At 41.4% G+C, this 14,318-nt stretch overlaps 1 protein-coding gene and 1 long non-coding RNA gene across 4 annotated transcripts in view; one reads left to right on the top strand and one right to left on the bottom strand.

Moving 5' to 3' along the window:
- Positions 1 to 2,894: 2,894 nt before the first annotated feature.
- Positions 2,895 to 14,318, top strand: part of LOC110532521 (XK-related protein 7) — a 14,765-nt gene continuing 3,341 nt past the window's right edge. The window contains exons 1-2 of one of the 2 annotated variants that reach the window (XM_090184995.1): positions 4,716 to 5,270; positions 11,883 to 12,003. Coding sequence is in view for 1 of the 2 variants with exons in the window: in XM_021616494.3 (XP_021472169.3) it covers positions 4,654 to 5,270 (617 nt within the window). In the remaining variant the exon portion in view is untranslated. Of the gene's footprint in view, positions 5,271 to 11,882; positions 12,004 to 14,318 lie in introns of both variants that reach the window. The other variant, XM_021616494.3, reaches the window with a different exon arrangement.
- The window catches only part of LOC149981294 (uncharacterized), a 10,339-nt gene continuing 6,398 nt past the window's right edge, over positions 10,378 to 14,318 (bottom strand). For both annotated transcript variants that reach the window (XR_016483383.1, XR_016483385.1), the window contains exon 3: positions 10,378 to 13,630. This is a non-coding gene — a long non-coding RNA (uncharacterized LOC149981294). The remainder of the gene's footprint in view (positions 13,631 to 14,318) is intronic.

The raw sequence follows: 14,318 nt of genomic DNA, 5'->3' as shown, positions 1-14,318 counted from the left end.
TTGCCAAAATCTGGCAATCTCTCTACAACTCCAAAATACATGCATATAGGTTCCACTTTCAGAGGTACATCTTTTACAGTTAGGAGAAATGTCTGTTTTCATTCTATGGAGTCTCAGTGGGGTGTACTAAAATGTGTACAAAATTTTTTAATTCAATTCTTTCATTTTTTCATAAGTAGAGGAGCAGTGTACCCTGTCGCAAACCTCCGCCCATAACTCATCACTGATAGTCAGTCAAAGGTCCTTTCCCCATTTTATTTTCAAAGGAGTAAAGGAGGAGCCTCCTTTCTCAGAAAGGAGTCTATAGGAGATATACGAGATTTTGCCTTTAATGGATTGTGCTGTAGCAAGAAGGGGTTCAACTTCATTCAGCTGAGCTCTAAACCTCCTCTTGGAAGTAAATTAGGAAATGACATGTCTAATTTGAAGATATATAAAAATAAAAAAAATGGGGATCTTGGCACATTGAATTCACTGCAGAGCTCTTGAAAGGATTTCAGTGTAGTGGGTTTCTAATGAAATTTGCCTGAAAAGGTCCTGATTCCTAGAGTATGCCAAAGATTTAAGTTGGCATCACTCAGGGCTTTTGGCAAGTCTGGGTTGCATACTATAGGCGAGTGAGAACATATTTGGGAGGAAATGGGATGGGCACTTCTAATGTACATCTATGGCAGCACCCAAGGGGCTTGAATTTTCGAGCTCTCCCCGTAGATTTTGCAGTGACGTAGAGCCCCAAAGAGTGACAGAACACTGAGCCAATCACGGCGCAACTAGAGAACATTACCAACCCCCACTCTGTGTATTTTCCGCTGGCTACCCCACCACAACAGAAAGCACTGAGCTAGGCTGAAACACCTGCATTTTGGAGTTGCTTTACTCAAGAAAGCAAAGAAGAAACCATGTTTGTATGCAACTTTATTAACTGATATTTTTTAATTTTTTTTTACATTGTTTGCAAACTGATATGTGACACGTATTAATGCCTAAATAAAATGCAAAACAGGCCACACAAAACATATATACAGTACCAGTCAAAAGTTTGGACACACCTACTCATTCAAGGGTTATTAAGCCCAATACAATGTTGAAAAACAGAACGCTTCCCACCACTAGATCAAATAACTAGACGTGAGCTGGATGTGATCCCAACACTGCCACCAATGTAGCAGAAGAAAGTGAAAGCTGCAACAGGGACTCTAACCAGAGCTCATGCGTGGCAAAGTGAGCGGCCATTGCCATGAAAGCCTAGTAGTCCTCTGGGCAGAGGCAGTAGGCCTTGTTACAATAGCCTAAGTATATAACATGTTTGACACAACTGTAATAATCATCATGAAATGGCTAAGTGTAACCCAACAAAATAAATGATTTTACATTAACCTGTTTAACTGCATTGATATGGCTTAATTAATCATAGACCAGACTCATTATAGTTGCAAATACCATGCAGTTGCACCTTGGGAATCTAAACCAAACAGATTTTCTTTCAGGTCTTCTGTTTCCCCACATTAACTGATTCATTATTCCCATCATGAAAATGTATCCCCATTCCCCAATCAAATACCTTCATCGATACCACAAATAAAACATAAAAATACAGCTTTTTACTCCAATCTGGCAACCCTCATAAAATCCAACATAGCAGGGCCTCCCGGGAAGCGCAGGCACTAAGGCACTGCATCACAAAGCTAGCTGTGCCATTAGAGATCCTGGTTCGAGTCCAGGCTCTGTCGCAGCCTGCCGCGAACCCGGCTGCATAGAAAACAGCATTGGCATTAATAAAAACATATGGCTACTATTATATTAGAAATATTTTGGTGACAACCTGGTTGATTAACAATATTGGATTGTTTGCTCAAAATGCATTTCTCTAATGACTTTCAAAAGATTGTTCTGAAGTTAGTGCAAACTTCAGAATTCCTATGAATGAGGTTGCACAAAAATGTGTCTTTTCCTACGAATTAAGTAACACATAAAAACGCACAAATCTGCTGAAATACTTTTGAGTGTGAGATCCACATCTTATAGCCTACTAAAACCTGGGCTCTCTACTTTAGTCATAACATTACTGTCCTATATTTTTGTTGAAACATATCCTCAAACCTCAAATTGTTTGAGTCGTGCACTCGCTTAGGGGAGACCGTGGGAAATTATAACCTATTTTGTATTTAGAGAGACCATGGTTAGTGATAATTTACAGAGTGGCTCTCTATTTGTCCTCAGAATATTCTTTTTTTCCCCATTCTGGATGACTAAAGATTTCTTCTGAAATATTGACAAAGAATTACTATTTTGAGCTCTTATTACGGCGCCGATCGGAAAAATTAAATTGGACTCGCATTGTTCCACTCTTAACTTAACTGCCCCGTCCAGGTCTCGATCACAACACGGGTGTTTTTCCCCCCTATCCCACTCCCCCAGCCTCTGGAACGTTTAGGGTTAAGTGCCTTGCTCAATGCAGAAGTTTCACCTAGTCGGCTCGGGGATTCGAACTAACAACCTTTGGGTTACTGGACTAATGCTCTAACGGACAGGCTATCTGTCCTCATCTTTACCCGTTGCAAATGCAATATGTCACGGTAACGTCTCTGTGGTGACGAGAGAAAACAGAACGAATCTCATAGAATTAGAATGAGACAATTCGTTCTACTTCCATGGAATCGGCCCTCAGCCTAACATTTATCAACTTCCCGCGTGTCTGAAATACAACGTGTGTAACGTTAGTAATGCGCTAACTGCTGTCCCCAGTTCACCCTCCATCTAATTCAGGCCTATTATTCATGATGATTAGACGTTCCTTTTAATTAAACTTCAAATGGCTTAAAAGCCAAAAGATTATCTTAGGAAATGACCGACGCACCAGCCAAGCCCCATACCGTCGTCTGCAGGAATTGGAGAAATGCGACAGCAGCGGAACTTCGTGAGATGTGCCCACAGCAAAAGGCCCGTTATTTGGCTTATGAGGAACCACCTAAGGAGGCGCAGGGTGTGATGGCTGTAGCGCGGCAGAGGGTGTGTGCCAGGCTGACAGAGTGGAAAGGCAGACAGGCCACTGTGAATGCTGCGCAACAGTCAGAAAGAGCTAGGAGAGACACAATAATCGGCCAACTGAAGGCTGCAGAGGCGCGCAACAGGGTTCGCCTTATGAGGCTGCGTCACCAGAACATCAGGGTAAGACCATAACAGTTGTATAGACGTTTTTTCAACTTACAACAAGCCACCAACATATATCTCCATAGCATCCATATAACTTTTTGTTTTCTTTGCTACAGTGTATGTTCCACTGTTTACATTGAATGTGAAAATATAGGCCTATACAGTATCTTTCAGTCTTCTCTTTACCTCTACCTGCTTGTTTCATTATTGCTCTCAAGACCCAAGATATAAGTCTGATGATCGCCTGTCAGCCCACTGCTCAGAGGGCTGTACGGTTGGAGCTTTTACTGCCACAAGAAGAGACAGGACTCAATGCTCAGGATCCTTTTGACAAACTCCAGGTTAGCAAAGCCATATCTAAAGACAACGTTAGCATACTGAGCTAAAGCCTGACCTCATACTAACACGACTCTTCTGCAAGAACCAGGCAAGATACTGTGGATATGACTGTCAGAGTAAAAATATAACGAGTATGTGAATCGTGGAAATGGCAACAAATAAAACACTCACCTATTCATTCAGTTCTTTCTGTATATTTTTAGAGGAAGAGGGTTGAGCAGCTACTGGATAAGAGCTGGGGAACTCTGGAAAGAAGGTGGTGATGGGATGACAATCGGAGATGAACATGCTCTCTTAATAAAAAATACCCACACTGAGCCTGTCCAAGCTAATCAACTTTATTGTTCTGTCTTGCTTTGTCTCATACATCCTCTCTGCATTTTTTTTATACAACAATCTTAGCCCTACTGATTAACTTTGTAGATTTTTTACAACTCTGCTTCACATTTTCACCAGTAGGTGTCAGTATAATAAGAGACTGTACCAGGATCCATAGGCGCCTGCTTTTTGATAGCCCTATGTCTGTCACATCATCATATGAAGACATTTTAAAAGTACAGTATCTTTGTGGCACATGGATCATGTAGGCCTAAATTACACCGAGGAGGAACCAGCTTCTTTATAGCAAATTACTCGTAGGAAACAAAGGACTGAATATACTTGTAAATGTACTTAATATAATATATTTTAGCAGGAAAGATATTACATTTCATATACATATCCCAGTCATATTTGTATTTATTTTTCCCACGGGAAATGTTCAAACAAAAAAATAAAAACCCACACATACACGTACTACATATATACACACAGCAACAACACAGCCTCCATATAATTCATTTCATAATAAATAATAGTAAATTGACATTTTAACATCTGTTATGTGTTCTCATAACGGCCATCTCAGTATTGTTAGGTTCGGCACTGATGGAACGTCCAACTGTTTCGTCATGGCCCCCCTGCCAGTGCAAATGCAGTATTTAATAAAACCGCCCAATCATTAATCTTATGATCTAGCTTGCTAAAATTTCACACTTAATTTCCGTTATATGGTAGAGCTAAATCAATCAAATTTTTGTCAAGATTTTTTAAAATGAAATATCGTTTTCGCTTTCTCACCTCCCTTCGCCTTTTATTCCTCCCTTCCTTTCTCCCCCACACATGCATGCATTCACACACATACGCGACCCCCTCCTCCCTTCCATAATTTCCCCATCTCCCTTACCCACTCTCTTCTCTACAACAAACATGGCCGCTAAATCTGATGGTGCACCCGTCTCGTTGCGAAATGACATCCTGCCCGAGGGTCTGCCCGGTTCAGATCAACGTTCGCCTCAGTGCCACCCTGATAGGAAGCGCTACTCACTCCACGATTGCAGTTGGACGCTATGTGCTCTTTTGGTGTTCTTTTCGGACGGGGCCTCAGACCTGTGGCTGGCAGCGGATTACTACCTCAGCCGGAACTACTGGTGGTTTGCATTGACACTGGTCTTCGTGATCGTCCCATCTGTGGTGGTTCAGGTGCTGAGTTTTAGGTGGTTCGCCTATGATTATTCGGATAGCAACGACAGTAGCACAGCCGCAGCAGCGGTCGCAGCATCGGGCGCCGAGAGCCATTTCACCACCAAGGACAGCGATCAAACGGGCGCTGGCCGCGATGCTGAGTTCGGGAAATTGCCTACGACGGGCACTATGGGAGGAGCCCGGGGTTGCTGCAGAGCCTGTATGTGGCTCTTTCAATGCTTCATCCATATATTTCAGCTAGCACAGGTCTGGAGGTAAGATCACCCATGTTCTCTCATATACGGATACTGTACTGGCTTGAGCGTGTGTGTGACAGGGTTCTGCGAAGATGGTGATCAAAGCATTCTAAAAGCCCTAGTAGCCCTACTAGACTACGATGTCTGGGTTCGTCTTAACAGCTCAATCTTGACCTAATTGTTAAACTAATATAAACTCATCCACATCCTCATTCACAATAGGGCCGATTCCGATTTAGGAATTTACGCCTATCCTACACACTTCTCAGTAATTCGTATTCAGATTTACACAAGAGGTCCACATAGCACATTGGGGTCGATGAAACAATGACAACGTTCACATGCACACCAATATCCCGTTATTATTAGGGATACTCAAGTATTCTGTTTTGGAGTTCACACATAAACATCATATCCCGTTTACAATAACCCGAAAAAGGCTCGTATCTCAGTTTTGAGAAACCCGTATAAAATGCCTGGGATATGCTGATTTTAGACGGGAAACTGGCATGTAAAAATCTTATCTCCTTTACTGTTTTTTTTCTGGGTCTGCACAAGCTCTGTTTCGCATATCATTGGTGTTGTGTGATTATATTTTAATCTGATTGTCAAACAAATCACTTCAAAAAGTAGGCTACCTGCACAGTTGGATCCACCATAATAATGTATTTTGCTGATACTCCGTACTGGACAGTATAGCCTACTTGCTACTTTCACCCTTAATTTAGACAACTTTCTGCTTATAATTTCCAACATTTGGTAGGCCAAATTATAATTTCCGACATTTGGTAGACCAAATTATAATTTCCGACATTTGGTAGGCCAAATGATAATTTCCGACATTTGGTAGACCAAATGATAATTTCCGACATTTGGTAGGCCAAATTATAATTTCCAACATTTGGTAGGCCAAATTATTATTTTTTCCGACATTTGGTAGGCCAAATTACAATTTCCGACATTTGGTAGGCCAAATTACAATTTCCGACATTTGGTAGGCCAAATTATAATTTCCGACATTTGGTAGGCGAAATTATAATTTCCGACATTTGGTAGACCAAATTATAATTTCCGACATTTGGTAGACCAAATTATAATTTCCGACATTTGGTAGGGCAAATTATAATTTCCGACATTTGGTAGACCAAATTATAATTTCCGACATTTGGTAGACCAAATTATAATTTCCGACATCTGGTAGACCATTTGTTTGTTAACTATAGTTACATGCAGCTTCTCTTTTGTCCTAACTTCTTGCACCAGACGACTAAATAAAGTAGTTCTCACCTGAATAATGTTTTACATTGATATAATTAATACATTAGTAATAAAATTAACACCAGTAAAGTTGTATATTTCTTTTAGGGACCGGGAAGAAAACTCACTAACTCCAAAACAGTGGAAAGATTGGTCCTGTGCAAAATGTCATCAGTTTGAATGGTTTTAGGGAAATGAAAATCTGAGAAAACTATTAAACATGTTTCTGGTAAGACATCAGTTTGTTTTAGGTGCATATTTGGGGTTGAAATAGTGTCTGCTTGCATAACAGTGTCAAAGATAACACATTACACTTGCATTTTCTCAAGAGATGCTGAAATAAATAAATATTTCTCCACTCCTGTTCCCAAGAAAAAATTAACATTTATTGTATCATTTCACTGCAAAAAATGCATCATTCTGCAGGAGTTAATATGATATTATGCTACATGTGAGGTTATAGGCCTACAGTGAATCCACATTTCAGTTACTATTCCATTTAACCCATATGAATTTAATTGAGGAATATTCAGTTCATTCATTGATACAGGGGCGGCAGGTAGCCTAGTGGTTAGAGCATTTGACTAGTAACCAATAGGTTGCAATATCGAATCCCCGAGCTGACTAGGTAAAAATCTGTCGTTCTGCCCCTGAACAAGGCAGTTAACCCACTGTTCCTAGGCCGTCATTGAAAATAAGAATGTGTTCTTAACTGACTAGCCTAGTTAAATAAAGGTAAAATAAAAAAATAAATGGGTCCTGAGATCCTCAAAAGGTTGTAAAGCTGCAACATTGAGCGCACTGGTTGCATCACTGCCTGGTACAGCAATTGCTCAGCCTCTGAACGCAAGGCACTACACTACAGAGGGTACATCACTGGGGCTAAGCTGCCTGCCATCCAGGACCTCTACACTAGGTGGTGTCAGAGTAAGCCCCTAAAAATTGTCAAAGACCCCAGTCATAGACTGTTCTCTCTGCTACCGCATGGCAAGCGGTACCAGAGCCAAGTCTAGGACAAAAAGGCTTCTCAACAGTTTTTACCCCCAAGCCATAAGACTCCTTCACAGGTTCAACAGTTTTTACCCCCAAGACTCCTGAACAGGTAATCAAATGGCTACCCGGACTATTTGCATTGTGTGCCCCCCTACCCCTCTTTTTACGCTGCTGCTACTCTGTTTATCATATATGCATAGTCACTTTAACGATACATTCATGTACATACTACCTCAATTGGGCCGACCAACAAGTGCTCCCGCACATTGGTTTACCAGGCTATCTGCATTGTGTCCCGCCAACCCCTCTTTTATGCTACTGCTATTCTCTGTTCATCATATATGCATAGTCACTTTAACCATATCTACATGTACATACTATCTCAATCAGCCTAACCGGTGTCTGTATGTAGCCTCGCTACTGTATATAGCCTGTTTTTTTACTGTTGTTTTATTTCTTTACTTACCTATTGTTCACCTAATATTATTGTTTGCACTATTGGTTAGAGCAAGCATTTCACTGTAAGGTCTACCTACACCTGTTGTATTTGGAGCACGTGACAAATAAACTTTGATTTGAAACAGCTTATCCCGAATAAGACCTTAAGTGGGATATGAGCCACTATCCAGAATACTGTGCGCATGTGAACGTGGTCATTGGAAGCCCATACATTTTTTATGAAGGAAGCGAAGTGGGCGGGGGACCATTGGACGATGCAAGCATGGGTGAGGGACGTAAAACCGCAGGACCAAAGTCGTGTCTCTGTACACATACAGAGGGAAGCCTGGCTTCCCTTGGCATCCATGAATATACACCACTGCATGTCCCAAATTATAGCACAACGTTAGCCTAATATGATCCACTAATACTCAGACCCTCAGGAACTGTTTAAACGGTCTTGGCAGAGGAAATACATGTAAATGGAATAGAAGGATGCAAAATGTAAGCAACTCATTGAAGAAAACTAACACCAAAGTGGCAGTAATAAATAAAGTGCCTTGCGAAAGTATTCGGCCCCCTTGAACTTTGAGACCTTTTGCCACATTTCAGGCTTCAAACAAAGATATAAAACTGTATTTTTTTGTGAAGAATCAACAACAAGTGGGACACAATCATGAAGTGGAACGACATTTATTGGATATTTCAAACTTTTTTAACAAATAAAAAACGGAAAAATTGGGCGTGCAAAATTATTCAGCCCCCTTAAGTTAATACTTTGTAGCGCCACCTTTTGCTGCGATTACAGCTGTAAGTCGCTTGGGGTATGTCTCTATCAGTTTTGCACATCGAGAGACTGACATTTTTTCCCATTCCTCCTTGCAAAACAGCTCGAGCTCAGTGAGGTTGGATGGAGAGCATTTGTGAACAGCAGTTTTCAGTTCTTTCCACAGATTCTCGATTGGATTCAGGTCTGGACTTTGACTTGGCCATTCTTACACCTGGATATGTTTATTTTTGAACCATTCCATTGTAGATTTTGCTTTATGTTTTGGATCATTGTCTTGTTGGAAGACAAATCTCCGTCCCAGTCTCAGGTCTTTTGCAGACTCCATCAGGTTTTCTTCCAGAATGGTCCTGTATTTGGCTCCATCCATCTTCCCATCAATTTTAACCATCTTCCCTGTCCCTGCTGAAGAAAAGCAGGCCCAAACCATGATGCTGCCACCACCATGTTTGACAGTGGGGATGGTGTGTTCAGGGTGATGCGCTGTGTTGCTTTTACGCCAAACATAACGTTTTGCATTGTTGCCAAAAAGTTCAATTTTGCTTTCATCTGACCAGAGCACCTTCTTCCACATGTTTGGTGTGTCTCCCAGGTGGCTTGTGGCAAACTTTAAACAACACTTTTTATGGAAATCTTTAAGAAATGGCTTTCTTCTTGCCACTCTTCCATAAAGGCCAGATTTGTGCAATATACGACTGATTGTTGTCCTATGGACAGAGTCTCCCACCTCAGCTGTAGATCTCTGCAGTTCATCCAGAGTGATCACGGGCCTCTTGGCTGCATCTCTGATCAGTCTTCTCCTTGTATGAGCTGAAAGTTTAGAGGGACGGCCAGGTCTTGGTAGATTTGCAGTGGTCTGATACTCCTTCCATTTCAATATTATCGCTTGCACAGTGCTCCTTGGGATGTTTAAAGCTTGGGAAATCTTTTTGTATCCAAATCCAGCTTTAAACTTCTTCACAACAGTATCTCGGACCTGCCTGGTGTGTTCCTTGTTCTTCATGATGCTCTTTGCCCTTTTAACGGACCTCTGAGACTATCACAGTGCAGGTGCATTTATACGGAGACTTGATTACACACAGGTGGATTGTATTTATCATCACTAGTCATTTAGGTCAACATTGGATCATTCAGAGATCCTCACTGAACTTCTGGAGAGAGCTTGCTGCACTGAAAGTAAAGGGGCTGAATAATTTTGCACGCCCAATTTTTCAGTTTTTGATTTGTTAAAAAAGTTTGAAATATCTAATAAATGTTGTTCCACTTCATGATTGTGTCCAACTTGTTGTTGATTCTTCACAAAAAAATACAGTTTTATATCTTTATGTTTGAAGCCTGAAATGTGGCAAAAGGTCGCAAAGTTCAAGGGGGCCGAATACTTTCGCAAGGCACTGTATATATATGGGTATTACTTAGCTTGGATGTCAAAATTTCATCCATGCATATTATCCAGTTAAATGTAATCGAAAATGTCATCTATGTAATCCCCAAAAGTAATTATTTATCATAAACAATAACTAGTAATGCTGTACACTCAAAGAAAAGGTTAAAATCTCACCTTTCTGGTAAAAATAGTTATAAATTGCTAAGGTTTAGTCACTATTGAGGACAGAAGCTCAAGTACACAGTACAAATATTAGAAAAATATGAAATATTTGATATGATGTATTTCCTATTCAACAAAAGGCTTGAAATTACATATACTTTCTAAATATAGCATAATGAAATGATAAAACAACTAACTATAAGATTGCACCTGCCTTATAACTGTAAATACATATTTGTATGTTTAGTGTTAGACAAAATGTGCATATTTTCTAAAGGTCTCTCTTGATCAAAACTTCTGCCCCCATCTTTGTGAACATATCACAGAGCTCTAGGAACTCACCTTTCATCTCATGTTAATATTGTCCGTCTGTGGCAAACAGAAAATGTTTGTTTCAAATCGATTATTTATTTTTGATTAATGGATATAAATCGATCTCTGAATGTGCTATCATGCTGAAACCACTCCCTCCTGCTGCGCTACGACCTAATGCTTGCAGGCATGTGCTTTGTCAGTGGCTGTGATGTAGGGTTCAGCCAGGAGTTGATGGACAGTCGGAAGAGCGAATGAAATGGTAGGAGGGACATCCCAGTTCAAGTGGTTTCAGATTTCACATCATACGTCACACGGGGTCAGAAAAAATATTACTGTGTATGTGGGAACCAGGGCTATCGCTCAATGCAAGCCATTTCGATATCCACTATGGTATCCACATATCAATTTATAAGCAAAAATGTCAGACAGAACCGGTACCAGAACCACACAGGTCCGCTAAAAAGGGACCCTAAATCTAAGAGGTTTTAAGAGGGCACACAATTAAAATTCGGAATAATGGCACGGCTCTAGACCTTATTCATGGTTGATACAGTTGAAGTCGGAAGTTTACATACACCTTAGCCAAATACATTTAAATTCAGTTTTTCACAATTCCTGACATTTAATACCTGGACTTTGTTGTCCTTAAGCCATTTTGCCACAACTTTGGAAGTATGCTTGGGGTCATTGTCCATTTGGAAGACCCATTTGCGACCAAGCTTTAACTTCCTGACTGACATCTTGAAATGTTGCTTCAATATATCCACATAATTTCCTCCCTCATGATGCCATCTATTTTGTGAAGTGCACCAGTCCCTCCTGCAGCAAAGCACCCCCACAACATGATGCTTCCACCCCCGTGCTTCACGGATGGGATGGTGTTCTTTGGCTTGCTCCCCCTTTTTCCTCCAAACATAAAGGTGGTCATTATGGCCAAGCAGTTCTATTTTTGTTTCATCAGACCAGAGGACATTTCTCCAAAAAGTACGATCTTTCTCTCCATGTGCAGTTGCAAACCGCAGTCTAGCTTTTTATGGCGGTTTTGGAGCAATGGCTTCTTCCTTGCTGAGCGGCCTTTTAGGTTATGTCGATATAGGACTTGTTTTACTGTGGATATAGATACTTTTGTACATGTTTCCTCCAGCATCTTCACAAGGTCCTTTGCTGCTGTTCTGGGATTGATTTGCACTTTACGCACCAAAGTACCTTCATCTCTAGGAGACAGAATGCGTCTCCTTCCTGGGGAGTATGACGGTCCCATGGTGTTTATACTTGCGTACTATTGTTTATACAGATGAACGTGGTACCTTCAGGCGTTTGGAAATTGCTTCGAAGGATGAACCAGACTTGTGGAGGTCTACAATTTTTTTCTGAGGTCTTGGCTGATATCAAGCAAAGAGGCACGGAGTTTGAAGGTAGGACTTGAAATACATCCACGGGTACACCTCCAACTCAAATGATGTCAATTAACCTATCTGAAGCTTCTAAAGTCATTACATAATTTTCTGGAATTTTCCAAGCTTTTTAAAGGCACTGTCAACTTAGTATTTGTACACTTCTGACCCACTGGAATTGTGATACAGTGAATTAGAAGTGAAATAATCTGTCTGTAAACAATTGTTGGAAAAATTACTTGTGTCATACACAAAGTAGATGTCCTAACCGACTTGCCAAAACTATAGTTTGTTAACAAGAAATTTGTGGAGTGGTTGAAAAATGAGTTTTAATGACTCCAACCTAATTTTATTTAAACTTCCTTCTTCATCTGTATAATTGAATTAAATGTACTTGATAGCATATATGTTCACAAACCTTTTGTGGAGAGCTTCCTACTTCCGACTTCAACTGTAAATGTGGTGGAATTATTATTGAAAATGTCAGTGAAGACACTTGCCAGTTGGTCTAAGCATGCTCCGAGTACACATCCTGGAAATGTATCTGGCCCTGTGATGTTTAAAGGTCTTGCTCACAATGGCAATGGAGAGTGGGACCACACAGTCCTCCCGAACAGCTGGTGCTCTCATGCATGCTTCAGTGTTGCTTGCCTCGAAGCAAGGCATTTAGCTCGTCTGGTAGGCTCGCGTCACTGGGCAGCTCGCGGCTGGGTTTCCCTTTGTAGTCCGTAATAGTTTGCAAGCCCTGCCACATCCGACGTATGTCAGAGCCGGTGTAATAGGATTCAATCTTAGTCTTAGTCTTGTACACCCCCGCCCCTCGTCTTACCAGACGTAGCTGCTCTGTCCTGCCAATGCACGGAAAACCCAGCCAGTTCTATTTTATCCATGTCGTCGCTCAGCCACGACTCGTAAAACATAAGATATTATAGTTTTTAATGTCCCGTTGGTAGGATAGTCTTGATCATATATCATCCAGTTTATTTTCCAGTGAAAACGTTGGCCAATAGGACGAAAGGTAGTGGTGGTTTACCCACTTGCCAATTAATTCTCAAAAGGCACCCCGACCTCCGCCCCCGGTATCTCAGTCTTTTCTTCACGCAAATGACAGGGATTTGGGCCTGGTCTCGGGAAAGCAGTATAACCTTCGCGTCAGACTCATTAAACAAATAATCTTCATCCAGTTCGAGGTGAGTAATCGCTGTTCTGATGTCCAGAAGCTCTGTTTGGGTGGCCTCCCGAGTGGTGCAGTGGTCTAAGGCACTGCATCACAGTGCTAGCTGTGCCACTAGAGCTCCTGGTTTGAGTCCAGGCTCTGTCACAGCCGGCCACGACCGGGAGACCCATGGGGCGGCGCACAATTGGCCCAGGGTCTTCTGGGTTAGTGGAGGGTTTGGCCGGCAGGTTATGCTTTTTTCCCATTAGCGACTCCTGTGGCGGGCTGGGCACAATGCACGCTGACACGGTCGCCAGGTGTACAGTGTTTCCTCCGATACATTGGTGCGGCTGGCTTCCCGGTTAAGCGGGCGTTGTGTCAAGAAGCAGTGCAGCTTGGCTGGAAGAACGCACAGCTCTCGACCTTCACCTCTCCTGAGTTCGTACGGGAGTTGCAGCGATGAGACAAGACTGTAACTACCAATTGGATACCCTGATTGGGGAGAAAAAGGGGTAAAAGTTAAATATATATATTTTTTAAATGGAAAATAAGCTATTTTTGGTCATAAGAGATGGTAGCAGCAACATTATGTACAAAATAAGTCAAAATAAATAAATAAATAGCACAGTTGGTTAGGAATCCAAGAACAGGATGTTTTTGGATTACTTTGAATGAGCATAATCATTAGTGGGCAACTATAGCATACAATTATGTGTGTACTATGTGTATATGACATGTGTATATGACAGAGGAAACCAGAACAAAAACTGTTATACTAACTCCTTGTTCACTGGGCTCATTGAGATACTGTAGTGTCCCATGATCCCATCATCCCTCTAGCCATCACAGAGAAACACCTCTCTTTCACAAAATCAGACGGAGTTAATAAAGTAACAAAAACAGTCCCTGCATTTCACTACATTTAGAGAGGTCAAATGAGAAAGTATAATTTTATATTGTCAAAGCAATCACTTCTGTAGCCTGGAGAGGAAAGGATGAAGTGACCAGACCCGCTCAGTGGCACCAAGAGATGACATACCAGTTATTCTGTCTGGATGGAGTGACAGTTCCCAGGCTGTCTGGAGAGTTTGATGTTCAGTTACTAGAATGAGGCTGGACTGAGGCTGCAATGAGCCATCTGTCTTGGGATGGTGCTGGCATGTGGATGAAACAGATTGAT

Source organism: Oncorhynchus mykiss, chromosome 9, assembly GCF_057628025.1.
Source record: "Oncorhynchus mykiss isolate SJ-2025 chromosome 9, ASM5762802v1, whole genome shotgun sequence".
In the NCBI taxonomy this organism is placed as follows: domain Eukaryota; kingdom Metazoa; phylum Chordata; class Actinopteri; order Salmoniformes; family Salmonidae; genus Oncorhynchus; species Oncorhynchus mykiss.
This window is presented reverse-complemented; position numbering and strand designations above follow the sequence as displayed.